This window comes from Caenorhabditis briggsae, assembly GCF_000004555.2.
Source record: "Caenorhabditis briggsae complete genome, chrV, whole genome shotgun sequence".
Classification (NCBI taxonomy): domain Eukaryota; kingdom Metazoa; phylum Nematoda; class Chromadorea; order Rhabditida; family Rhabditidae; genus Caenorhabditis; species Caenorhabditis briggsae.
The window spans coordinates 7964594-7988842 of record NC_013488.2 but is presented as its reverse complement, the minus strand read 5'-3'; the positions used below and the strand labels follow the sequence as shown (position 1 = coordinate 7988842).

General features: G+C 36.8%; 7 protein-coding genes across 7 annotated transcripts in view; 4 read left to right on the top strand and 3 right to left on the bottom strand.

Moving 5' to 3' along the window:
- Positions 1 to 3660, top strand: part of Cbr-inx-4 — a gene marked incomplete at both ends in the record, with an annotated part of 10050 nt that extends 6390 nt beyond the window's left edge. Inside the window, 8 exons of the mRNA XM_002636278.2 lie at positions 1366 to 1477; positions 1631 to 1733; positions 1911 to 2072; positions 2121 to 2414; positions 2463 to 2611; positions 2661 to 2818; positions 3416 to 3473; positions 3531 to 3660. Of these exons, the coding sequence (XP_002636324.2) occupies positions 1366 to 1477; positions 1631 to 1733; positions 1911 to 2072; positions 2121 to 2414; positions 2463 to 2611; positions 2661 to 2818; positions 3416 to 3473; positions 3531 to 3660 (1166 nt within the window). The remainder of the gene's footprint in view (positions 1 to 1365; positions 1478 to 1630; positions 1734 to 1910; positions 2073 to 2120; positions 2415 to 2462; positions 2612 to 2660; positions 2819 to 3415; positions 3474 to 3530) is intronic.
- Positions 3661 to 4159: 499 nt separating this feature from the next.
- Positions 4160 to 5965, bottom strand: CBG08618 (the record flags this gene model as incomplete). Its single annotated transcript, XM_002636279.2, has 7 exons — positions 4160 to 4285; positions 4339 to 4518; positions 4825 to 5043; positions 5093 to 5467; positions 5519 to 5706; positions 5754 to 5817; positions 5864 to 5965. 7 exons carry the CDS (start codon positions 5963 to 5965, stop codon positions 4160 to 4162), a joined length of 1254 nt encoding a protein of 417 aa, XP_002636325.2.
- Positions 5966 to 6451: 486 nt separating this feature from the next.
- Cbr-clec-217 lies at positions 6452 to 7403 on the top strand (the record flags this gene model as incomplete). The annotated part of the gene is made up of 5 exons (XM_045237335.1): positions 6452 to 6728; positions 6804 to 6965; positions 7009 to 7106; positions 7149 to 7231; positions 7277 to 7403. The coding sequence occupies 5 exons, from the start codon at positions 6452 to 6454 to the stop codon at positions 7401 to 7403; spliced, it is 747 nt and encodes a 248-aa protein (XP_045093805.1).
- A 2258-nt stretch (positions 7404 to 9661) lies between these two features.
- On the bottom strand, positions 9662 to 10418 carry CBG08620 (the record flags this gene model as incomplete). The annotated part of the gene is made up of 2 exons (XM_002636281.1): positions 9662 to 10068; positions 10406 to 10418. 2 exons carry the CDS (start codon positions 10416 to 10418, stop codon positions 9662 to 9664), a joined length of 420 nt encoding a protein of 139 aa, XP_002636327.1.
- A 431-nt stretch (positions 10419 to 10849) lies between these two features.
- CBG08621 lies at positions 10850 to 14219 on the top strand (the record flags this gene model as incomplete). The annotated part of the gene is made up of 7 exons (XM_045237334.1): positions 10850 to 10942; positions 11488 to 11643; positions 11689 to 11928; positions 12280 to 12357; positions 12411 to 12626; positions 13596 to 13835; positions 13884 to 14219. The coding sequence occupies 7 exons, from the start codon at positions 10850 to 10852 to the stop codon at positions 14217 to 14219; spliced, it is 1359 nt and encodes a 452-aa protein (XP_045093804.1).
- A 71-nt stretch (positions 14220 to 14290) lies between these two features.
- On the bottom strand, positions 14291 to 16562 carry CBG08623 (the record flags this gene model as incomplete). Its single annotated transcript, XM_002636284.1, has 9 exons — positions 14291 to 14701; positions 14787 to 14924; positions 14969 to 15316; positions 15361 to 15439; positions 15791 to 15903; positions 15948 to 16053; positions 16100 to 16255; positions 16305 to 16397; positions 16447 to 16562. 9 exons carry the CDS (start codon positions 16560 to 16562, stop codon positions 14291 to 14293), a joined length of 1560 nt encoding a protein of 519 aa, XP_002636330.1.
- Positions 16563 to 19605: 3043 nt separating this feature from the next.
- On the top strand, positions 19606 to 21311 carry Cbr-srt-53 (the record flags this gene model as incomplete). Its single annotated transcript, XM_002636285.2, has 6 exons — positions 19606 to 19743; positions 19793 to 19892; positions 20032 to 20501; positions 20568 to 20697; positions 20936 to 21015; positions 21099 to 21311. The coding sequence occupies 6 exons, from the start codon at positions 19606 to 19608 to the stop codon at positions 21309 to 21311; spliced, it is 1131 nt and encodes a 376-aa protein (XP_002636331.2).
- Positions 21312 to 24249: the final 2938 nt, after the last annotated feature.

Here is a 24249-nt window from a genome sequence, read left to right as displayed (position 1 = left end):
CCTTCCTTCCCGAATGAGGTTGCGGATTTTAAATTTGAAAATTGATCTTTGTGTTTCTCTCAATGGAGATTCACATGGTGTCTGCGTTATGTCACCTGACAAGAGTAAGTCCAGGTTGTTACAGTGATATTATCATCGGGCAGCTCCCAATACTTCACTTCCTGGTAGACCACCATACCGACAACATCCCATTTTTAACACGAATTTCACGTTTCGGAACGTCTGGAGGTTGAGCGCTTTTGTCAACCCACATAGCATATCGTTTATTGTAATCATACATTACCCATTTATTACCACTAGTAATGGTTTGATTCCAACATTTATGTGTGCAACGCAGGATGACAAGATTCAAACAGGTGCCCCCCCCCCCTTTTTTCTTTGAAAAAAAAGTTGCGTTGAGCCAAAAGGTGTTGTCAATGTCTTCCCACTTTTTTGACTTTGCCGAGGGTTTCCAATCTATGGCTTCTTCATAAAAGGCTGCCACTGATTTACTTGATATATCCAGCACAGTTTGAGACGGGTCCCTTTCTAACCCGGTTTTCAATGCATCCAAACCTAAGCCGTTCGCCTTTTTTAAAGGGGATTTTCGTCCAACGAGAATTCTGCTTTTTCAAATTGATGAATCCAGGTTGTGATAGTGGTTTGAAAGGGTACATCAACGTTGTTAACCTCCACTAATTGGCGATCGATTTCAGCTAATTTAAGATCAGATAGAAGCAAATATAAAATGGCAGTCCGAAAATGGAAATTGTTAGGGGCAAAAACGGTGGGCATATCTCACTACACGGAAAGTGGAGAATGATCTCCGTTTGGGTGTAGACTTTATTAGACCCCACCAATACACTGATAAAACGACAGCTTCCTCGCCTTTTCGACCCTCATTAGCCGAGAAACACTTCAAAAGCCGCGTTGAGACCGAAAAATGGGTGGTCGCCTACTTTGGGTCGCAGCCAACAACCATTATTTTTTAGCCAACCTAATGGGTCTGTTTCACACCCTCAAAATATCTCAAAAAGATTGGGAACTTGAAAGTGGAGCTCCAGACTCCTGAAAACGATCAAAATGACCGAAAATGAAATGAAAAAAACGTTTTTGCATATTTTATCGAAAGGTGCTGTATATTGGCTCGAAGTTGTTGGGTTGGGTAGCACTCTATTAGAGTGTTTCGGTATGCCCAATGAAACCTGGATTGAAAAATGTTTTCATAAATTTAACTTCAAAAATTCCTCTTCCTATTCTGCATTCCTATTCTGCAAGAAACAATAACAACTCGCATCTTCCTTCTATCTCTATTCCCAGTCAACAACTTCTAGCATTTCGAAAATTCGAAACTTTTCAAAAATCAAAAAAATCTCTTCATTTCAGGAATCCGCTTAAACGACATAGTCCAAATGGCCACAGAAAAAGAAAACATTGAGCCGGATTATCGGATAAGAACGATTGAGAGTTTATCCAGACATATTGAATCCGCACTAAGGTGAGTGTGTGTTTCTTTTAATCCATGACGAAACGTTTCTCTCGGTGTTGATTTGTTTTTCTTCCATTTTAAAATCTTGAGACGGAAATTTCAAGGGATCATCTACATAATAAATTTCGACTGATGCTTATTCATCGCTTTAATTTTCTTCAGGTATCAACACACAGCCACGTCACGGACACAATATACGCTGCATCGGGTGTTCAAGTGCTTCAATATGAGGTACTACGAGAGTTATGTGACCGGAATGTATTTGGTGAGTTTTTGTTTTTGTTATTATTTACTATTTGGGTTGAAGTTGGGGATATTTGAGTTCATTAAAGGACTACTAAGGAATCAGAGATCATCAATCTATCCAGACTGAACTCTTTGAACCTATGAGAACCTGTCTGAAAAAAGACCTAAGAGCAATCGTAAATTAATCAACTTGCAGGCCACAAAAATTATGTACGTCGGAAACATTCTCACAAATTTGGTACTTGTCAACAAGTTTCTGGAGACTGATGAATACTCGATCTATGGATTGGGCGTTCTGAGGGACTTGCTGTTTGGTAGGACATGGATCGAATCGGGAAACTTTCCCAGGGTCACATTAGTGAGTTTTTCTTTGAAAGTTCTCCACAACCCAAAATTCGAATTTCAGTGCGATTTCGAGGTACGCGTTCTGGGGAACAATCAACGACACTCGGTCCAGTGTGTTCTGGTAATCAACATTTTCAACGAAAAAATATTCATTCTCATCTGGCTTTGGTTCACACTATTATTTGTCGCGTCGACATTGGACATGCTCTATTGGTTCAGTATATCCATGTTTCATAGGGATCGCTTTCGTTTTGTGCTCCGACATCTCGAGCTCACATCGGACCCCGATAAGCCAGAATTGTTTAGGAAAGAGAAGCGAAAACAAGTTGAACACTTTCTGAGGACCTATCTCAAAGTAAGATTAATCCTTCTTCGCAGCGAAATCTATTTATTGATTTTGTAGGTTGATGGTGTTCTAGTCCTTCGAATGATTGCTCTTCACGCTGGTGTAATGTTCTGTACAGAGATTACCGATGCATTATGGAAGAGATATTTAAGTCAACATCCCGAGAATCTCATTGACGACGATTCGTCACTGATCACTTTTGCCAGGTGGGTTGTTGTGGTGTTTGATCAGAGGATTAAAAATATTATTCCTCAGAGCACAATCGATTCGAAGAAAGAGAAATGATAGCTCGAATTCGGATGGTCAGAATCATCAGAGACTCGGAAGGATATTGTCACATAGGAGTACTGGTGGAAGTTTCAGATTAAATAGGACACAGTCTACCAATAGGAGTTTGACAACAGAGAACAAAGGTTAGCGATTCTTGAAATTATTGAACTGTTGTTCTAGAGTTTGTATTAGCTACAGAATCAAGGATGTTTGAAAGGGACTTTTAATTTTTGTAATGTTGTGTTTTTTTGTAATGTTGTGAAGTCCGAGTTTCAGAAATCTGAAATTTCGGAATATTCCGATTTTGAAAACTTCGGAATCCCACCTATCCACCACAAAAGGGCAAAAAATTGAAAAAGATATTTCGAAATCATAAATAAATTAAAAGTTATTACGTTCTAAACCCACAATGAAACTTTTCGCTTGCGTTTTTTATATACCGTAGCCAAAAAAGGTCCAATTCCGAAAAAAGACGCTATGGTAATTGGAGGGGAGGGTTAGGGCACCCAAATTTTTTGAATTTGGCCTTATGTATCGGATGTCCCTGTACAAGGGAAGCAAATTTTAAACAAAAAACCAAAATTTTTTAAAAAGTAATACAGTAAAAAAATACTGAAACTCACGAAATTCGGCGAATTTTCACATTTTTTCCGAAAAAAAGCTTCGACAATAAAGCCTAATTCCGTTCCTGTTACAGACGGTTATGTGGATTTTATTATCTATGTTCTGAATATTTTCAGCAACCCCAACGGGTACGAATGCAGCAGCTTCTCCGAATACACCTCCACCAGTACCCAAGTAAGTACTCTCTAATCTTCCATTGCTCATTCTTAACTTTATCAGAAACGCTTCCAGTTCCCGATTCGGAAAAGTGAAACCCCGTCGAACAGTGGTCACAATAAACTCTCAACAAAACGATGCACGTACAAGTCCGGATCCAATCCAAGAAATGAGTCGTTTGGAGAATGTACCGCTAGCTGTATAATAGTTCTATATTCCTATTTTATTCTCCCTCAAAAACTTTCCTCTAATTTCACTGAACTTCCTCCTCATCACACACATCTTTTATTAATTTACGGGTTTTCAATTTCCCCCAATGTATTCAATTATTACGAGTCGCAAAACCCTTTTCACCTAATTCTTTCAACACTTTTTTCTCTCCTTTGAACCAAATCTTTCAATTTTTCAAACCAAATTTTTTCTGTCTCCTCGAAATGTCCCTATGTCAGTCATTCTTTACTGTATTTTATTTTTTTGACATTATAATCGTTTTTTTTTAATTGAAAATTTTAAGTGTTTGCTCAAATATGAATTTATTATTATCATTATTATATATGGATTCAAAAATTGTTGGTGATCATTTGGTGGAAAATTAATTAGAGAAAAAAAATCAATTAAAAATAGAACTTATTAAGATTATGATGATCATTATTACCTAAGATTTTTGTATATATACAGACACTTTGAGAATTATTTTTCCATTTTTAAAGAAGTCTATCCAAGCTGATACTCTTCCTCCTCTTCGCCAAAAGTCTCTTGTTCAATGAAGACGGTTGGTGTACAATTGAAGAAGGCTGGTGTACAATTCGTTTTGGAGCCGCGATTCTACGCTGAAATGATTGAGAATTCAATTATTGACAAATACAAAAAACAGGTTACTTACACTGTATACAAATGGAGGTCTGGCTGGTTTCCGACGAATCGCATCGTTATACATTGGGACGTCCAGAAGATTTATGGATGAGAAGCGCGTCTTTTCTGGGTCAGCGAATGCACGGACGGTGTAGTCGGCAGTCTCGACGCGGAATGACCTGATACCGTATTCCTCGAGAAGTTGGAACATCTGAAAATAAATTATTCAAAGCGAGAGTGTTATCAGAGTTGTTCAAATCGAGAAATCGGGAATACCGTTTTCCCTGTTTCCCCGGAAAATTTTGGGATTTTTTCCCGGGAAAAAAAGTTCCTGAAATGTCCCTATTTTTTCTCAATTTCTGTTTATTGATTTTCTAGGTTTGAGAAAAATAGTCGAAAATTAATTGAAAACCAATTTCCCGAGAACTCCCGGAAAAAAAAATTTCGGGAAAATTTTCCGGAAGGTGATTTTACCAAAAAATATTTCCTGAACAAATATGAATGCTCTCTGACTAACCTTCTCGTTAAATGTAACTTTTCCAATTGGACTTCTTCTCACCACTCTCGGATCATCTTGGATTCTTGACAGCGGCAGTTTCTTCGAAGCTCTTCTTTTCATCATTGCCATTTCTCTTTGCTTTCTTCTTAGTCTTCGTTCTTTCAGTTGAGTTTTTCGCCTTTTCAGAATTTTCTCCATTTCCGCTTCTCTGGCTTCCCTTTCCGCACTTTTGATCGCCTGAACAATAAAAAAATGAATTGGATAATAATTTTGTTAAGAATCTTACTTTCTCCAATTGAGCTTTTGTGAGTCTTGTCTTCCTTTTAATCTTGATCGGTGCTCTTCTGATCTCTCTCCCAACCATCAATTCATCTCGAAGAAAATTTTGCTCATTATGAGACAAAAACATCATTTTGGTAGGTTCCAATGGTTGTCGAACAGCTGGATAATTCTCATCTTCTTCAATCAAAACGGCATTCTGAGAAAGTGCTGGAGCATCTCTTCTCCTATGATCTTTCTCATCTCCATACTCTACTTTCTGCTTGGAAACTGCACTAGTTGCCTCTCCCATATGAACCTTATGCTTCTTCTGTGAATTCGTCATTTCTAAATCTGTTTGAAGTTTCTTCTCGATTCGCTCAGCAGCGTTGGTATAGACCAGCTATAATGAAAGAGTTTGAAAATAGAATTTCTTTTAAAAAAGTAAACTCACATCTTCCACAAAATCCAAAAAATCATTGATTGCTCCTTTCGAACCTTGTGGTAAGTTCACATTCTGAACTTTCTGCAGAATAATGTTCAAAAGTTCTTGAGCGCCAAACTGCTGAATGAATTTGGCCGTTTCAAATTGTAGCTTGATACGTTTTGAGGAATTGGTGAGGTCCGCAAAGAAAGAGGCATCTGAAATAACTTTGAATAATCATATTTTTTTTTGAATGAATACTAACCATCGAGATCAAAAGGATCATAACTGCTATAAGCATCTGGATCCTCTGTTGTATGTTGTATTTCCTGGAAAAAAAACAAAATTTGAACGAACTCTAATTTTTGTTCCTACCTGATCACTTTTCCTCACACTAATCTTGCTAAAAACTGGCTGAAATTCATGACACAGTCCCAATGAAAGGGTAAAGAATAAAATGGATATGTCTGTCCGCATTGTTGGACGGACCGCCGCAAAAAATTGACGAATGAAAGAAAGAATAGAGTGAAAATGTCTTTGAGATTTCACTAAGAACTCTCACACAGGAACAGTGGGCGGATTCAGATTCGCTATCGCCGATTTCGCCGAGATTTTGAAGATAAATGCTGGTTAAACCATAGCAAAAACTACTAGAAATATTCAGGTTATCTGCCGAATCAATCTGTATTACTTTTAAACGATTCGCTACTTGAATACACACTTTTACTTTTTTAAATTTAATTTATTATCCGTTTGGATTTTCCGGTTGAGAAATTTCACTGCAAGCTACAGTATCTTTCAGGAAGATCTTTGATTCCATAAAGAGAAAGAGAAATTTTACAGGTGACAAGTACTCTACCAAGTACTGTTTATTGAGTTTTTATTATACCCCATAAAACCGTTTTGATAGGTACAGGTACAGTGTATAAAAGAAGATGAATGAGATGGTATTGCTCACTTGCAATGAGTGGAAAACTAATCCTATTCCTCCTTTTCGGAGCGGTTTTCCTGATTGAAGGCATTAGCCGATCTCCGATGCAGCGGGACGTCGCTGCAGAGGAAAGTTGTGAAGAAGACGACGGTGAGTATGATTCCCAAGGAAGACCAACTAGAGTTGGAGCACCAAAACCAAAACCAAAACGAAAGGAGGCGGATGATGATTGGGATGGAGTTGAAGATCCCACGGATGAGGACTATTTGAGATACGAGAACACCAACCAAGAGGGAGTCTGTATTCTTGGTAGGAAATCACTTGGTTCTAGGAACTTCTAGCAGACTCCTCACATCGTTTTAGAGCGTGGGAAGTGTCCTTCAGGAGAGTGGAGAATGTTCAAGAGACGCAATGAATCTGTCTGCCTGAAAATTTTTGGAACTATCCATAAAATTGATGGTCGAACCGCTGCGGATATTTGCCGAGCAAACCACAACGCTCGCATGATGACAGTGGATAGTCAAGAAGAGAGAGAATGGATTTATAGTAATATTCATAATTGTATTTTTGACTTCTAGAGTTATTTCAGCAACTGAACTCGGTGGAAACTCTACATATCATTATATGTACGTTGCTGGATATCGTAGTCGACGTTGTAAAAATGCAGTCTGCACTGCTAGTATGGATGTGAGAAAATGTCTTTGTTACTTCAATCAAACTATTTTTTAGGCGTTCGAGGAAGTCGACAGGACAGCGGATCACAGATTTATCTATTCCAAATGGGAGGGAATACTCAACGAATACTATGATTTGTAAGATAAGGAAATGTGGACAAACTCAAAACCGATTGATTTCAGTGAGTACAGTAATTGCCTGGCTATGCACGTAATGCCTCATCCGATCAGCCTACCAAATTTCATTCGAGATTGGCCATGCAAACAAGCTTGGTTAAACACCGTTCTTTGTGGAGTTACTGTTATGTAACTTTGGTGGATAAAGTGAATGAACATTTCTATGAAACGAGTTGATTTACCACAAGAAAAGAAGAATTCCCTGAAAATGGCGGGAGGGCATGATATTCAAATCAAGGGGGTAAGTCGACTACAGCTCTGGAGCTGGGCAATATGAAATGCTGGTGTGAACAAGACAAAGCTCCAATGTAATAAAAACATAATAGTACATTTCTATTGAATTCCCAGTAATAGGAGAAGGGGTTTTATTGAATTCTAGAAAAACACCAAAAAGAAAAACATTTACCACCTGTACTATACAATAAAACCTGTACTATTCAAATGACCCCTAACTTTCAAATGCGAGTCAGTTTATCTTGGTTCTTGTGGAAGATATCAAAAATTTGTCAACTGAGAAAATATTTTTGATGTTATGATAAGCCTTTTGCCAATTTATAACTTTTTGATGACTTTTACAGAAAATGAGGTAAAGGGACTCAAAGCTGAAAGTAAGGGGGAAAGGGTATTCTATTAGTGTTTACGGTATCTCCTAACCGTCAACTTCAACCAGTTTTTTTCGGTTCCTGTAAAATATATCAAAGCGATTTCAGAAGCAAAAATGTTTGCTATGATATCAGTAGCATTTCACTATTTAAAACTTTTTTCGATAACTCAACCATGAAACGAGATAATTCGGGTCAAAGTGATAGTCTTTTTAATAATAATAATAATTTATTTGATTCAGGACTATCAGTCACTTATAAAATCAATGTGTTACAAATTAAACAAATGAGTTAGAAATTATGTTCGTCTAGGAACATGAAAGAAGATAAATTAACATGACTTAAATTAGTTTTAAAAGAGATGGATGAAATCAAGGGTGGGAACACGGTTTTTGGAAGCGAGTTCCAGCAGGGTATAATACGGAGAGTAAGAAATTGAGCAGAAAGTTTTGAAGCATTTTTTAATGTACAGCGAATGTAATATGGGTGGCGTCTTAGATGATTATGATGAAACGGGACAATGAATAGATTATGGGCAATTGCAATTTCCCGGGAAACTAGAGTTTTATACATAAAAACTAGATCAGATAGAAATCGACGGTACTCTAAGGATTCTAAATTGTGATCACGGAGACAATCAAAGTAGGATATACAGGGATAGTTGAACTTCTTTTAACATCGGAAAAGGAATGACTTTTGGACGCCTTCAAGAAGCTTGATTTGCTCCTTGAGGACGGGGGAGAAAACAATTGTACCATACTCAAGAATGGGGCGAATGTAGATGACAAAACATTTTACGAAATATCCATTTTAGACCGGCGGAGAACATTGAAGAAAATGTTAATTCGTTGGTGTGCTTTCCGGAGTGTGGTAGCGAAGTGGTCAGAGAAGGTCAGTGACGAATTCAGAATGACTCCCAAATCACGAATCCTCTGAACAGTTGGCAATCTCTCGTCGTTAATTGAAAAATGATTGTTAGTGTTATTAAGACGTTTTTTATGAGAGAAAGAGATAGCTTCACATTTAGTGGGTGCAACACTCAGTTGCCATGTATCACACCAGTCTTCCAGTTTTTCCAGATCACTTTCAATATGCAGTGGGTTAGTAGAGAATAGTTTCAAGTCATCAGCATAGAGTAGAAAGTTGGAAGAAAAGTTATCTCCTATGTCGTTAATGAAAATGAGAAACAGAAGCGATCCGAGAACTGAGCCTTGAGGAACACCCGAGAGGACTTCCGTCTCTCTGGACAGCTCGCCATTCACGATTACTCGTTGTGTTCTGCCAATGAAAAAAGAGGAAAGCCAATTGTGCATTTTAGAGACTATGCCATAAGATGTTAGTTTAAGCATGAGCTTTTTGAAGAAAACAGTATCGAAAGCTTTTTTGAAATCAATGGGGTTCAAACGCGTTGGCACACGGACATGTTAAGTCAAACCCTTTTTTATAACAAAAGACAGAAAGCGTTTGCATTGCGAGTCATTGGCTGTGAGGGAATCCCAGTCAATATGAGGCAAATTGAAGTCACCGACAAATAAGCATTTTTTGTGGGTTAGTAGCAAGAATTCGAGATTTTCAACCAACTTATCGAGGCAGTTCGCATGATTGGGATGATAAACGACAAACGTTTAAGGAGTTAAAAAGATTTTTAAAAAGTGAATATTCCATTATTATTTAAACGTGATGGAAAAATGTGAATAAAAGAAATCCACGTGGCAAAAAAAAGAAAAATACTTTTGAAAATACTTATAGATTAAAAAAACTACGTGAATTGTTTAAAAAGCCTGCGACCCTAGATGGCCCATTGACCTCGGGGAGAGTAAAAGGAAGAGGGAAGTTGAGAGAAGAAACAGTTCTCCTCTTCTCGGGACTCCAGAGAAGAGCCCCGAGAAGGGAGCTCTGGAGCTAGAGCTCTGGAGCTGGAGCTCTGAAGCTGGAGCTCTGGATCTGGAGCTCTGGAGCTGGAGCTTTGGAGCTGGAGCTCTGGAGCTGGAGCTCTGGAGTTGGAGCTCTGGAGCTGGAGCTCTGGAGCTGGAGATCTGAAGCTTGAGCTCTGGAGCTGGAGCTCTGGAGCTGGAGCTCTGGAGCTGGAGCTCTGGAATTGGAGCTCTGCAGTTGGGCAAGATGAAAGTGTGGAGGATCGATGCTGGTGTGGAGGATCTTCTGTGAAGTTCAAAATAATTTGTTCAATTCCTGGAACTGAAATCAGACGATTCAGGCCGAGAGAGATGGTCCAAGAGAAACAAGATTATTTAGAGCGTTCCTGATGGTTCAGACTGAAAATAAGAAAGAAAATACCCCACCGGTTAAGAAGACCCTAACTCAGAACCCTAACCCATCAAATAAAGCTTTGCTCAATATCAGGAAAAAATATTCCTGAAACTCCAAAATTTTAAGAATGACCAATACAGGTTTTACGATATATGTATAACATCCCCTACTTATTAAACCTACCCATTAAAACTGTTCTTTTAGAATTAAATTTTAATCAAGAACCCATTAAAATCAAAACCCACAAACGTTATGATGTCCTTACCGCATTTACACATCTTATCACTTCCTTTTGATGTTGCAGTTTACCTGTAAGTAACCGTTATCAGGATCGACCTCCATTCAACTAAACAAGGTTATAGATCACATAACTGTTGAAGACAAACAGTTGATATACTATTCTTTGATTTTCGAAAAAAATTCTGCATTTATGACTCATGAATTATAAATTTCCAGAAACAAAAAAAAATAGCAGCCTCAAAAATCATTGTTCCTCCATGCTGCGTCTCAATTTTCCATAACCATTCGTCGTTGTGAAACGCACACTCTCACATACACTCACAAATACACATTAAACCAAACGGCTCCCTCTTCCTCTGACTGTTTTGCTTGTTATCGTGTTATTGTGTCCTTCCATTCGTTTTCTCCTCAAACGAATTATCAGCTGAGTAACCACTGATAGAAGGGAGACCATTCTTATTTCGGAATCATGGGAAACTGCATCGTCGCGGGTGCCCGTGGATCGCTAGGCTTTGTTCCTAGCCGCATGTATTCTGGAAAAAATTCGAGCGAATCGATTCAGGTCAGTTTATTTTTTAGAAACTGGATAGCATGGGAAAAAATGAATTTTTTTCAAAAAATCTAGGAGCTATTTAGAATTTTATGATAATCAATTCCTGAAAGAATTCAAACTCGAAAGTGGAAAGTTGAATCAATAGCGAAACAATTACCGTAAAAACCGATATTAGAAGCGTCCCATTAATTGAAGGGCCCCTCTAATAGAAAGGCCCTCTGAGAAGGGCTTGGTAAAATAATAGAGTCCCCTGTAATAGAAGGGCTGTCTTAAAAATATCTTGTTTGAAATTCCTGAAAGTTCGAAACTTCGAGATTTGTTGAAACAAAATGTTTTTAAAAACTTGCTTAGTTTTGGTGAAATTGAATGATTTTCATGCATTTTGAAAAAAAAAATCATCTCATTTTTTTGATAAAAATTCTCGGAAAAGGGACGGAAAAATAGAAGGGCCGCTCTAATAAAAGGGTCCTCTCAAAGTACCTTGGAACAATAGAAGGGTCGGACCTTCTAATACACATCTTACGGTAAGCCAATCCTAAAGTAACATTTTCCAGGAAGAGACGGCTTTAAAGCCCGCCACTAAAAAACAAATGGTCCGCTACTACCGATGCATCCAGGAAATTGAAAAAACAACTACTGGAATCGTCAACATTTTCAACGATGCAGCTGAGAATGTCGACAAGACTGACGAATTCAACATCATTCTCCAGGTAACTTTCCATTGTTTTTTAGCTCCTTTAATTTTTATATTTCAGTCCTTGCTTACCCGTCTGTTGGATCTCCATAAAGATCTCAATCTTCTCATCCAACTTTCGTTCTACAAAATCGATTTCTCTGTCCACGAGAGAAAAGATCTTGCTGAGAAGATCAAACTTTTGGTGAGCAACTTGTGGAATGATATCAAAGGAACTCTCGAGGGAAATCCATTTGGTTTCGCTGAGATTGAAATCAAAATGGAAAATCTCGTCAAGCAAACTGGAGATCTCATCAAAATTGTCTGAAACATTCATAATTCTTCAATTTCATTCCTTTCCAATTCACATGTCCCCTCTCTGTCTCTCTGATGAACTTTTTGTTTGCCCAATTCAAATGCTCTGTTTCCTTGATTCAAAATTCCGCGTCTCGTGATTTAATGTTTGTCAACAAAGCGAGTTTGCATTTCCCCTTTTTTCTGTTTCGCAACTTTGTATTCCTAATAAATTGGTTCAGCTTTATTCCTATGTTACACGACGAAACCTACAGATCACACTCGGAAAAAGAAATTTGTGACCTTAAAAGATCAATTGAAATTTTGAAAAAAGTTGAAAATATCAACTTTGTATAAAAATAAGAAAAGTGATTTTCAGATTCCAGATAAGTTAAATGGGAAAAACTATATCTACACAGATGATCCAGAAAACAAAGATATTGTTGAGGCTTGCAAGGTAACAAATTAGAAGAAATTTAATTTTTTGTTGTAATAATGTTTTTTTTACAGCGAGAACGTTCCAAAATTTTGGAAGAATTGGCTGAATTGAGAAAGCGGAACTTGGCAAACCCAGAAGATTTTCAAAAGTTGATTTCTATTTTAGAAGAACTCGAGAATCTTCTCAATGGATTTTTCACGATGATATCAGAAGTGGAAGTAGAACAGTCAGTTGTGGAATATTATAAAAATATTGAACTTGAATTTGAAAAGTTGTGCAAAATTGTTGTATGTATGCGATGATTCTTATTAAATTTTTTTTTGATGAACTCAATGTATCTCCTCCGGATTTTCAAACTTTATATCCATTCATCTCTGTACATATTCTTTTTCCAATATGATTTGTTAACAATGAGCAATAAAATTGTTAATTCATTCACTTGCAATTTAAAGATGATTCATCCAAGAATTGAACAGTTTCGAAAAAATTGCTAACTGTTAAAATTCTTATCGCCTCCACCAAAATGTTGTTTGTTCCTCCCGTTATATTGCTATGTTTAAATTTCGAGTCCTCTTCTCTAGAGAAGATAATTCTCTTCATTTAGTTTTCCTTCTGCCACACGAATGAGTGTAAGTGATTTCATTTGAGTTAAATTAGAATGAAGTAATGAATACATTATTTCTAATTAAAATGTTATTTATTAAGCTGGTATGCGGAAATCGGAGCGGTAAGAGAGAAAATCTAGGGGCGAAATCTAGTTGCCGAAATACCGTAGTTAGCAAATATTCTTTACTTCCTTATTTTCTCGATTTTCGTCCGTTTTCCGGCAATTTTTTTGAAGGTTCGAACACAAGAATTGCCGGAAAGCCATGGTGATCGAGAAAAAGGACCAAAAGTTTTAAGTTACGGTTGTTGTCGTTGTAGGACCTTCAACCACAGCCACTGGCGTTTCTCTTTAATTTTAATTTTAATTTATTGACCAGGTGAATAAAACATTAGAGGGCAGGACATGAAAGACTCAGAAAAGATGCCCCTCACGAGGCCGATCTGAGTAGGGGAGGGGAAACGGGATAATTTAGATATTTGACACAGGAAAAATGTAACCGGTAAAAAAAAGGAAAATAGGGGAACAAATATATCAATAACGGGTAATACTGGAAGAAATTAAGGATTCAAACTCGGAAGGTAGGAGAAATCACAACTCTATATTTTTTTGAACCAGACTAATAGTCTCTAACAAAAGTATTTTATTTCAGGGAAATAACGACTATCAACGGATGCTTATGCTTCAAGCAGAGACTAATTTCCAATATGACAAAAGTGAGATAATGCTAGCTGCAGAGAAAGATCGTGTGGAGGACCAATTCATAGGTACAATTTTTCACGCTAAACAAGCCGTAGAAGCAGTTTTGAAAGCTGTAATTGGAATATCAAAGCAAGCTTTTGATTTGAAAAGAGGAGGTCGGTTGAAGCGACACGCTCGACTCATTCTGATAGTGAGTTTTTGAAAAACTTTCACATGATAATAAAAAAATAATTTTCAGGAAAAAATCAAGCACGTCAACTTCTTATTGGATTCTATGAACTCCGCTACTGACTCAATTCTCCGTCCAATAGACTATCATGTAGAGAAAGCGGAAGAATGTCATGAGGTGGCTAGGAGAATCAAAGATGCCACACTCCAGTTCACAAGTACTTTAAATAAACTTGAAGCTTCCCTGAATGATGATCCAATTGATCGAACTCCAGAAGTTCTTCAAGAAATAAAGAGCAAAAATAATGTATTGGGTGACCTGATCGGAACGTTTCCACAACTTCACAAAAGCAACTACAAGCTACAGGCAATTGAGAAAAGCATGAGGAATCTAACAAATAATTGAGAAACTTTTAGTATTGTTTTCATTTCACTTCTATTATTTTACAAAAAAAAATAACAATAAACGATTGAGTTCTAATGAGCATAACAACCAATATCACTAGTGAAATATGCATCTGTCGCATAATAATAAGTTATCGGATACAAAGTTTCCATTGGAATGTGTGTGGCAGTGACATGAGTACATTTGATTTTTGGATGTTGAATAAATCCGCATAACTGGGGACCAGGGCATTTGATATCTCCGAGTCTTCCAGAATAATGATATCGATAATATCGATCGTTGTAACATTTGACGACAAGATCTGTGAAGTAATGAATGTTTGGAAGTTTTGCGAAGATTTTTCTGATCCGAGGCTTTCTTATCATTCTTCGAAGGTCCTTTTCAATGCTTAGGATATCTTTGCTGGAGATAATTTTTGCAGTGGAGTTGTCGAAATATAATGGTTCAATAAGAATCCTTCCACTCTGTTCCTGGTCATCAGTCTGAAATTTGAGAGTTTTTTATATTTTTTTTCCATAAATTATTAATAAAGTTTTTCCAGCACTTCCTTGCTTGTTCTCAACTCACCCAAACGATTGTTTTCAAATGAGTAATAACATTCTCTGTAACTTCGTATTTTTCTAATCCATTCGGGAGAATCGGCGGAAAATGTATCCATGTGTAGTTCAGATTCCTAGGATCCACCACAATTTTTCCCGTTTCTCTCTGTAGTTAAAATCACATTTTATTGTATTTTCTAATCCACCCACTTTATGTTTACATTCCAAACTACCGAACATTTTCTTTAGCGAGAATCTGGAACTATCTCTCGCTACCACTGCATCATAATTTTCTTTATGGTAGAAGATATAAGCCAATTTCTTCTTTCCATCCATTAATTTTTGAAACTCTTCTGCATAGGTTGGTGCTATTTTGGGTATCAGAACATCATCCAGGTCTAGAAAAGTTACAAATCTAGCAGATTCCTTGAACTGTAGAAGACAATCGGTTTGAGAAGCAGCTTGATTGCGGAATTCAATCTGATTGAAAGGATCGGCGGTGGTTTTAGGAACTCCAGGGAAGTCAACTTTCACCCAAGGCTGCACAGTCATGTATCCCTAAAACTTTAAGTGTTGGAATCGTTTCATAAATTTCCACAAACTTCTCTTTCATATTCTTTCATTAGCTCGTAGAAAGAAGTAACAGAACTGATCAGATATAGATTCATATGAGCTCCGAATCTGGAAACAAGGCATTGAATAATTTAATTTTCTCGATCCTGAGATCTCAGCATGTTAGAAGTTTTGACAAGAGGTATCCGGTATATATCCGGATCAAAAGATTTCTGCTACTTCCGTCATCTGCCAATCATTCAAAAAAAGGAGGAACATAGGAAACGTTGGAAACTAGTGATAGCTAATTCTTGTCAAGAATTCTAGTCTATGTCTCTTCCGGCTAGACAAAAAGATCTTATTGCTCGAAATTCTCAAAGTTTGGTCTTGGAATTTTTAAAAATCACCGCGTTGTTTCTTTCCCACCCTTCTCAACCATTCCCGTGTTTCATCCCACATATGTATATTCTTCCGACTTACTTTCTATAAATATGAACCGCTAACAAAAAGTTCTGCCATTGCTCACTAACGAACAACGGAGACGTACAAACAACAACGTCTCGTTTCGTATATGAAGGCATTGCGAATGGAATCTGAAAGATTTCCTTTTCCCATTTCCTATCTGAAAAAATCCAACCTCAGCCATTCCATTATCCCCGAGCATACTGATGCTTTTCACATTTGATATTAGTTGTACTGTTGCAAAAATCGTTATTACTTGACAGACTTCGTGAGGTGTCACCCTGAAAAAAAAGACTTACATATTTTCTGAAACACTGAAATCTGCACCTTACGTAAGGAGCGCTAACTATGATGCTAGACGATGCATTTTGAGCCATTATAATTAGCTCCGATGGATCTGGTGACAAAATATGTTCCAATTGGTTAGCTGGATTCCTGACAAGGTTTATGCTCAAAACGAGAGCCAATGCATTGTCACCCAAACTGAATAACACCAAGTCTTATTAAAAAATTTTAATTTGAAAAATCAAACCTTTTAGAAATCGGATAGTAATAGGAAGAAGTAATAAATGCCTTGAGCTGCCTACCATTACGAAGAGTTTTACCAGTTGCAATGAGATCATCTCTGAATTTGAATAATCAAAGTTCGAATAAACAACCTGGTACTAACTTACGTAGTGACAGTGAGCCCAAAACTGAACTCAATAATTGTTACAAATAACCATACAACAAATAGGACAATAAATACTAGAACGAAAACTTTTTTGGGCCTCCGACAGAAGCCGCGCATTGTTTCGTCGTCAGAAAGCGAGGAAAGAAAAGGAAAATCCATTGAGTGAAATAGAAATGATTGGCAGTAGGAGATATTCCAAACTTGTATTTGAGATCTCATTCTCGATAGTCTTTCAATCGTTCGAACAAGAAATAAGTCTAGTAGAGACATTTTTGACACAGAGAAACGGATCCAATTAATCTTTGAAAAAAAAGACACATCAAAACATACTTCAAAAATGAGACCTATTTTTTGATATCATTGGCTTGGTGGTCTGGGTTCAGAAAATCTTGAACCATCAATCTTATGGTCAAGCTGATCAAAAAGCAAATCCTGTAGTGTCTATAGTACAGCTCAAGCACTTAGCACGATTGATTCATGACTTTGATGGAACAAATTTTTGGAGTTCTCCTAAAACAGAGGCTGTTAAAGGGATGGATAACGCGTCCCAGAAATGACCATGTTTCTGCAGAAACATCACAGTCGTGGTGAAGTCCGAAAGCAACACATCCCAGTCTTGACTAAGTTCCAAAGAGAATTAAATTACAAATTTTAATTTTTTTTTTCATCAATAATCCCTAAAACTGGCAACACTCTAGAGGAATGCCGAAAAAAATGTGGGTGAAACCTATCAAAGTGCAAAATCTTTGCAAAACTGCCTACAATTCTCATTATGCTGATTCACACTTTTTTCTATTTTGAATCGTATTCTGAGATCCACAAATTGCATAACTTGTTCTGTTGTCTGATGAATAACACACGGACAAATCATATTTTTTATTTCCTCGATTTTCAGCTGTACAAAACAGAACACAAACTTTGACGTATTCTAACTCTTACGCATTCTTAACTTATCCTACCAGTTCTACGTGCACCGAAACTTTGCAAAATCTGCATCGTTTCAATAAGACACATCGGTTCAGACACCCCCATAAATCTGGGCTCATCCAGCTCCTGACGTCTCGTCGCCAAAAATGTAAATAGTTTTAAATCATACAATTTCTATGAGAATGCTCCAATCTGTCATAGATATTGGTCCTCTTCATTGGTCCTCCTATAAAACATCGTTCATTGACTCATAAGATTCTCAAAGAATATGTGTGTAAGTGTGCATCTACACGTCATTTGCACACATTCCTGTCTGATTGGAATCCCCAATGAGGGCATCCTCAGATACTCCCTCTCTTTCGCTCTTTTGAAACTTGTTATGTTTTGCCTCTTTTCGCCTTCAATTAGGTTCGTTTCCGTATTTAAAGACTACGCATTTTGATCGAACATAGATCGTAAACATCCCCCGGGAATTTATAGATATTTTTCCTTTTTCGTTTTGTTTTTTGAAAAATAACAGTGTCATTTCTCAGTAAATCTATATTCTTTGAATATCCAAATTATGCAAGGCCGTCTTATGTCTTTTATAAATAAATCAGGTCTGAGATGTTCGTTTTTAGATGTATTAGACACAGAATAACTAAGTCATTTCCTCATCCAATGAAAAATGTACATAACTTAAAATTGTATGACTGTTCTGATGGGTTGAAAGGAGTTCTCATTTTTCAAAAATCAAACAACTTTTTCCGTTTATCTTTAAACCGATCTAATTTTGAATAGGCCTTGCAAAACTTGCCCACAACATGTATTAGAAAGGCCCCTTCAGTAGAAGGGCCCTCCAAGATGGAAAAATATAAAGACCCCTGTAACATAATTATCCCTTTTAAAATGTGTTGTTTGAAATAGGAAAATTTCGTACATCTTCAATGAAAAATGTTTCGCTAATTTCCAGAAATTCCCAGAAATATGCTGAAACGTTATTTTTGCTCAAAATCTATCTTAATTTCGGTTGAATTGATAGATTTTCATGTGTTTTACAACAAGAATTTGCCAAATGTTTTGATGAAAAACTTTGGAAAAAATGACCGGAATTATAGAAGAGTCCTCCGGAAGTACCTCGGAGCAATAGAATGGACGGTCCTTCTAATACAGGTTTCGCGGTATATCCAAAAATAAGTAAAAAAGCGATCAGATTCAGTCATTATTTCAAAATTGGTCATCCAAAACATCTCTATAATAAAGTACCCACTCTCCTTGCAGACATTTCTCTCCAACATTTGCAAGGGTTCCCCTGAACTTTTAAACATCTCTCTTTTCATTTTTCGAGACGAGGCTCATTAAATATCCGTGCGTCCCACAAGACTTGTTTTCGAATAATCAAGTCATATCTCTCATTTACTCTCACTTCAAAATGATCCAATTGCTCTGCTGCAAAAAATTTAATTTCAAAATTTTTTTTCGTAAATGCTCCATTCATTGAGAGCTGATGCCTCGCTATCTAATCCCATCACTTCTGAGACAATATTTTTATGAACATGTTTTTTGGGCATTCTCTTGCTCATCTTTAGCCGAAAAAGCCTGAAATTGAATTGCATCTTCTTCTCATTTTTTTTTCTTTCTTTTATTCCAAAAATGTGAGTCATTCATCAACACAATTTCCGGACTACTCGTCTTGTTTCTCACTTCTCGCATTTTTCCAGTAAATAAGAAGAGATTCAAACTCTTTTTCTCGTCTTATTTCAACAAATACTACTTTTCTTACTACTACTTTTATAGATCAATGTTCTCTTGACTACTGGAAATGAAAATTTCGAGAAGTCTTACAATTTAGAGAGATTTTAATCTAGAAAGGGGGATTTTCCAAGAAAATATCAAAACGATTAGGATGAACAAGGTCTGGCTAATATTTATCTTGTTTTCTCGAATGCCCAAGCTTTTGATTTTTTGAAAAGTTGAGCACCGATTCCGTGATAAACAGTAGTTTTGGGCTCGTTAGATTATCCGAGGGCTAAGCAGAACGCAAAACCGTTTAGCTCACTATAATCCTTCTCTTCATCAATGACTACCAATTTTTCGTTCATTGCCAATTCGCACGCCTACTTTTTCTTTATATTCGGCCACAGCTCCTCCTTTTTTTCCAGGTTCAAAAAATTTCATTCTCCCTTTCTTTTTTTCAATATCATCACCTTGATTCAAAATTAATCTCATTACATTTTTTTCAGGAAAGAAAGGAATGAACCGATTTTTATACTATGGAGATGCAGAATCAATTCCTGGTTACAATTGCAGCTCTTACAAACCTCCGAACCCGAATTTAAATGTAAACGTTTTTGCTGGAGCCCTAGATATTGTTTATGGAGTTATTGTGATCGTAAGTGCAGTAAGTTAGAATTAATACAAATAAAAATAAAAAAGTTCAGTTTCTGTATGCTCCAACTGTGGTGGTTTTTCACCGGCAATCAAGGCTGGCATGTTTCAAAATCATGTTTTTTCTTGGACTATTTGATATAGGTGCAATAAGTGAGTTTGAGATACAAAAGTACAGCGTAAAACCTGTATTGGAAGGACTCCTTCTCTCCGTAGAAACAGAAGGGTCCCCTCTAATTCAAGGGTCCTTTAAAAGTAATGATCTAAAAATCTATGATTGCCTTTTTTCTAGCTATCAACTCTCTCGTCACTGGATTCCTTTTGATGCAAGGAGCCTCTTATTGTGACTATCCAAACATCATCTACATATCTGGAGCCATTGGTCTTGGTTGTTGGTGCAGTGCATGCCTAACATGTCTTGTTCTCGCCCTCAACCGAATCCTTGACATGGTCTGTCCCCTAATGGTCAAAATTTACTTCCGTGGCTATCGAACATGTGCAGTTCTGATGGCTCCAATTCTCTACGGATGCTTCTTCTTCCTCTTCACTTCACCAGTAATTTTCTCCGCTGAACATCAAACTTGGTTCTTCGATCCAAGGACAATGGAAGGCCACTACAAGGACTACACCAACATCCCACACACCATAAACAACTTCTCGCTGGTTTTCTTGACGTGCTTCCTTTACATCTTTTTTTGTTTGAAAGTGCGCAGCCAGTTTCGAAAGAGCTTCCGACCAAAGCGAACTGCTAGACAGCGTCAGGTGAGTGTGTGATCAGCTTGGGATCCTAATGGTCACGGGTGGAAGATAATCCATTTTATCTTTCAGATATTTCTACAATCCACACTTCTTTGTCTTATACATTTGTCCGCCTCCGTGCTTTACGTCATCATGCAGTTTGTTGAAATGCCAAAGTGCTTAACGATTCTTTCACAATATCTTTGGCAGTTGGCTCAAGGTGAGAATTTTTTTGTGAGAAAAAGGAAGGAAAATCATATCAGGAGCAGGGGTCAATAATTCCCACTTGTAGTTTTTTGTTCTTGATCCGGATGAAAATTTCTGACGTACAGAAGAAAATATGTAAAATTCGTGTTCTCAAGTCAAGTGTCATAAGCAGTTATCCAATATCTTGACTCACGTATAAAATCTCATATTGACCTAAATAATCAGTGATCATCCATTTACTTTTTTTCCAGGATGTCCCGTCATTATCTATCTATTATTCAATCGCAAAGTTCGTGCAGCTTTATTGGTTTTTATGACCTCCTCCTCCCAGGTAATCCTCCTACAGATTATTTTTTCGTAGTTTAAGTAGTCTGATTCGTTTGGAATCTGATCTTTTACTTCCGCTTTTTTCAGGATAAATCATCGAACTTCATTAGAAAAAGCGCCGACAATCGAATGATGTTGTTGCAATTGACTCCGAGCCAGAATCAAAACACGACGGCTGCTGTGAGAAAATTGACAGAACATGAGAACGAATTGCAATGCAGGATACACCTGACAAGTGACTACGAGCCGAACCAAGTGGAAATCAAAGTGGATCCCGAAAAGCAGGAGCTAACTAATTAATTGCTATTGTATATTTGTTTACACTCATTTTGCTTCCCTATCAACTAGTTAGAACACTCTTGTCATGTGCTCAAAACCTGTTTTATGAATAAACTAGACTGGTTGTTCTCTAGAGACATTCTGCTGTCTGAACATGATAGAGAATCAGAGACGTAATTATTTGTAAAAGGCAGCTCATATATGTTTTGGTTGCTCATTCAACAACTTACGATTCAATATGATTCTGATGCATTATTTCAATCGAACCTACTTCGAGCAGGATACTGATCAATGGCCTATGATCTCATTGATTTTCAAAATCGAAATAGTTTTAATTATTTTCAAGTAGGTCTTTCATAAATTTTTGATAAACAGCATTTCTGTTTAGTATCTTGCACACGTGGCTCTTTCACTGGATCAATCTGAAATCCGTACAGTTCCATAATAATTGTGCAAGCATTATGATCATCCTTTACATTCAACATATCGTCGCAGATTGTGCCTAGATTGGTCAAAGAGTTCTTCTATTACAAGATAATTTCACAGGTAGGACAGCTGATTAAGAAAATCTAAAAGTTATTTTTTGGTGGGTTTGCATTAATCACTGTTATTGTTTTCCTCATAACTGAATTTTCGGTCAAGGAAAACAATATTTTGTGCCGGAACTAGAACGATTGGTTTTTTGATTGGGTCCCAGAAATAGAGGGGCACTTTTCAAAGTGTGTTGTTTGAAATTAAAAATTTCTGTGAAAAATATTCCGGGAATTCCACAACTTTACCAAATTTTGTTAAAGCACTCTTATTGGCTTAAAAAACTTTCCCAGTTTTAATGAAAGTTGTGGTTTTTCATCAATAGTGAACGAGAATTCACCAATTTTTCAAAATTGAAGTTTTCGTGAAACTAGCCGAAGAAATAAGAAGGCTCCTCTAACCTTCTAATTGAAAGGTCCCGTCAGGACTGTCCTTCACAACCACTCATTATTTCAGAGTACCCACTATTCTGTTTCCTATGTTCTAAACTATGCCGTGAATAAATTTTTTTTTCAAGTTTTCAGATCCATTCGAGTCGGACTCGTTCATTCGTTTGTCCTACATTCGCGCGTTTTGTCTATTCCTTGGCCTATCGATACTTCCATGTCTAATAATTGAACGAATCTATGCCACCATACACATATATTGTCAATGAGCAGTTTTTTAGAAGGGCTGGCTACCACCGTTCCATATTCCAAATACGGTCGCACAAAAGTCTTATATAGTAATGACATTAATCTAACGTTCTTACTATGATAAGTTTTAAAAATAGAGTAACTAGCATATTTCGCCCTATTGATAGCTTTCTGCCAATGGTTAGAGAAATCTAATCTCTCAGTGATTATAAATCCTAAATCCCTAACTGTAGTTTCCCGTTTAATTTTTTCATTATCAAGGAAATAATTTATATATTTTGAGTTTTCACCAAGACTGATGCAGCAGGTCTTTGATAGATTTAATTCTAGTTTAGCATTCATTGACCACTCATAGATTTTATTGATTGATTCTTGCAGAGATCCTCCCATGTCTCCTTTTTTAATTGGGCAGTATATTTTTAGGTCGTCAGCAAACTGTTTTACTTGCACTGGCGATGAAATTTCTGCGCTCAGGCTATTAACATAGACACAAAACAAGACTGGTGACAACACCCCACCTTTAGGAACTCCGCATACTACTTGCTTAGGCGAGGAAATATAATTATTGATTTTTACCCTGAATGTTCTGTTACTAAGATATGAATTTATCCATTCTATAAGATATGAATTTAATCCTATAGAGGCCAGTTTTTCAAGTAATAAATTATGAGGTACCTTATCAAAAGCCTTACTGAAATCAAAATAAATTATGTCTACCTGATCCCCTCTTTCAAGACTAGAAGTCCATTCATTTAAAGATTCTAACAGACAGGAAGTTGTTGATCTACCTACTCGAAAGCCGTGTTGGCTGTCACTCCAAAATTGAATATTTGCTAGATGGTCATTGATTCTTTTCAGGATACACCTTTCGTAAACTCTACAAATAACGGAAGTGAGACTAATAGGCCTGAATTGGCTTGGGCTAGAAGGAGTTTCTACTTTTTTTATAGGAATAACAATTGCCTCGTTCTATTTTTTCGGGGTTTTTCCTAACATCATTGAGTAATTACAGAGTTGTGCTATTGGGCTAGCTATATATATATATATGGATGTCAATTTTAAAAAACTAGAAGGAATATCGTCTGGGGTTAGTGTATTATTACTCTTAATTTTCTTAAGTAACTTATAAATTTCATCTTCAGATACCCATATCATTTCCTGGATGTTTTTTGTGGTATTATTGGCTTGGAACGTTGGACTAGGATTTGTAAATTGTGATTCAAAATACTCCGATAGACATTCAGATTTCTCATAGTCTTCACTCAATACTATTCCGGAAAAGTTTTTGAAATCTGGTGTCTCGCCAGATTTCTTCTTTAACACAAATTTAGAAAACTTAGAAAACCGACTGACACCTTTTTTCTGAAGAATTGCAATTCAACATTGCCTTTATATTTTTGCAATTTTTTCCTAAATTTTTTTATAATCAAGGCGTATTGTTCAAAGTCAGAATCACTTCTAGTTAATTTCGTTTTTTCCCAAAGGTAGTCTACAAGTTTACTGAACGATATCAGGTATTGGGGGAGATTTCCATATTCAGAATTTACTCTAATCCAAGGAACAGTGCATTCAAAAACATGATTAAGGTAGGAGAGGAAATTATCATATTTGTCATTAATGTCTAAACTTGAACCAAAGATTTGTGTCCAGTCAACTCTATGTAACATTTGTTGGAGCAATTGCCTATTTACGTTTTTATAATCAGGGATAGAGATGTACACAGGAGTTGGCTTGTGAATAAGGTCAAGTTGGAAAGATATTTTTGAATGATCGCTGAACCCTATTGGACTGGA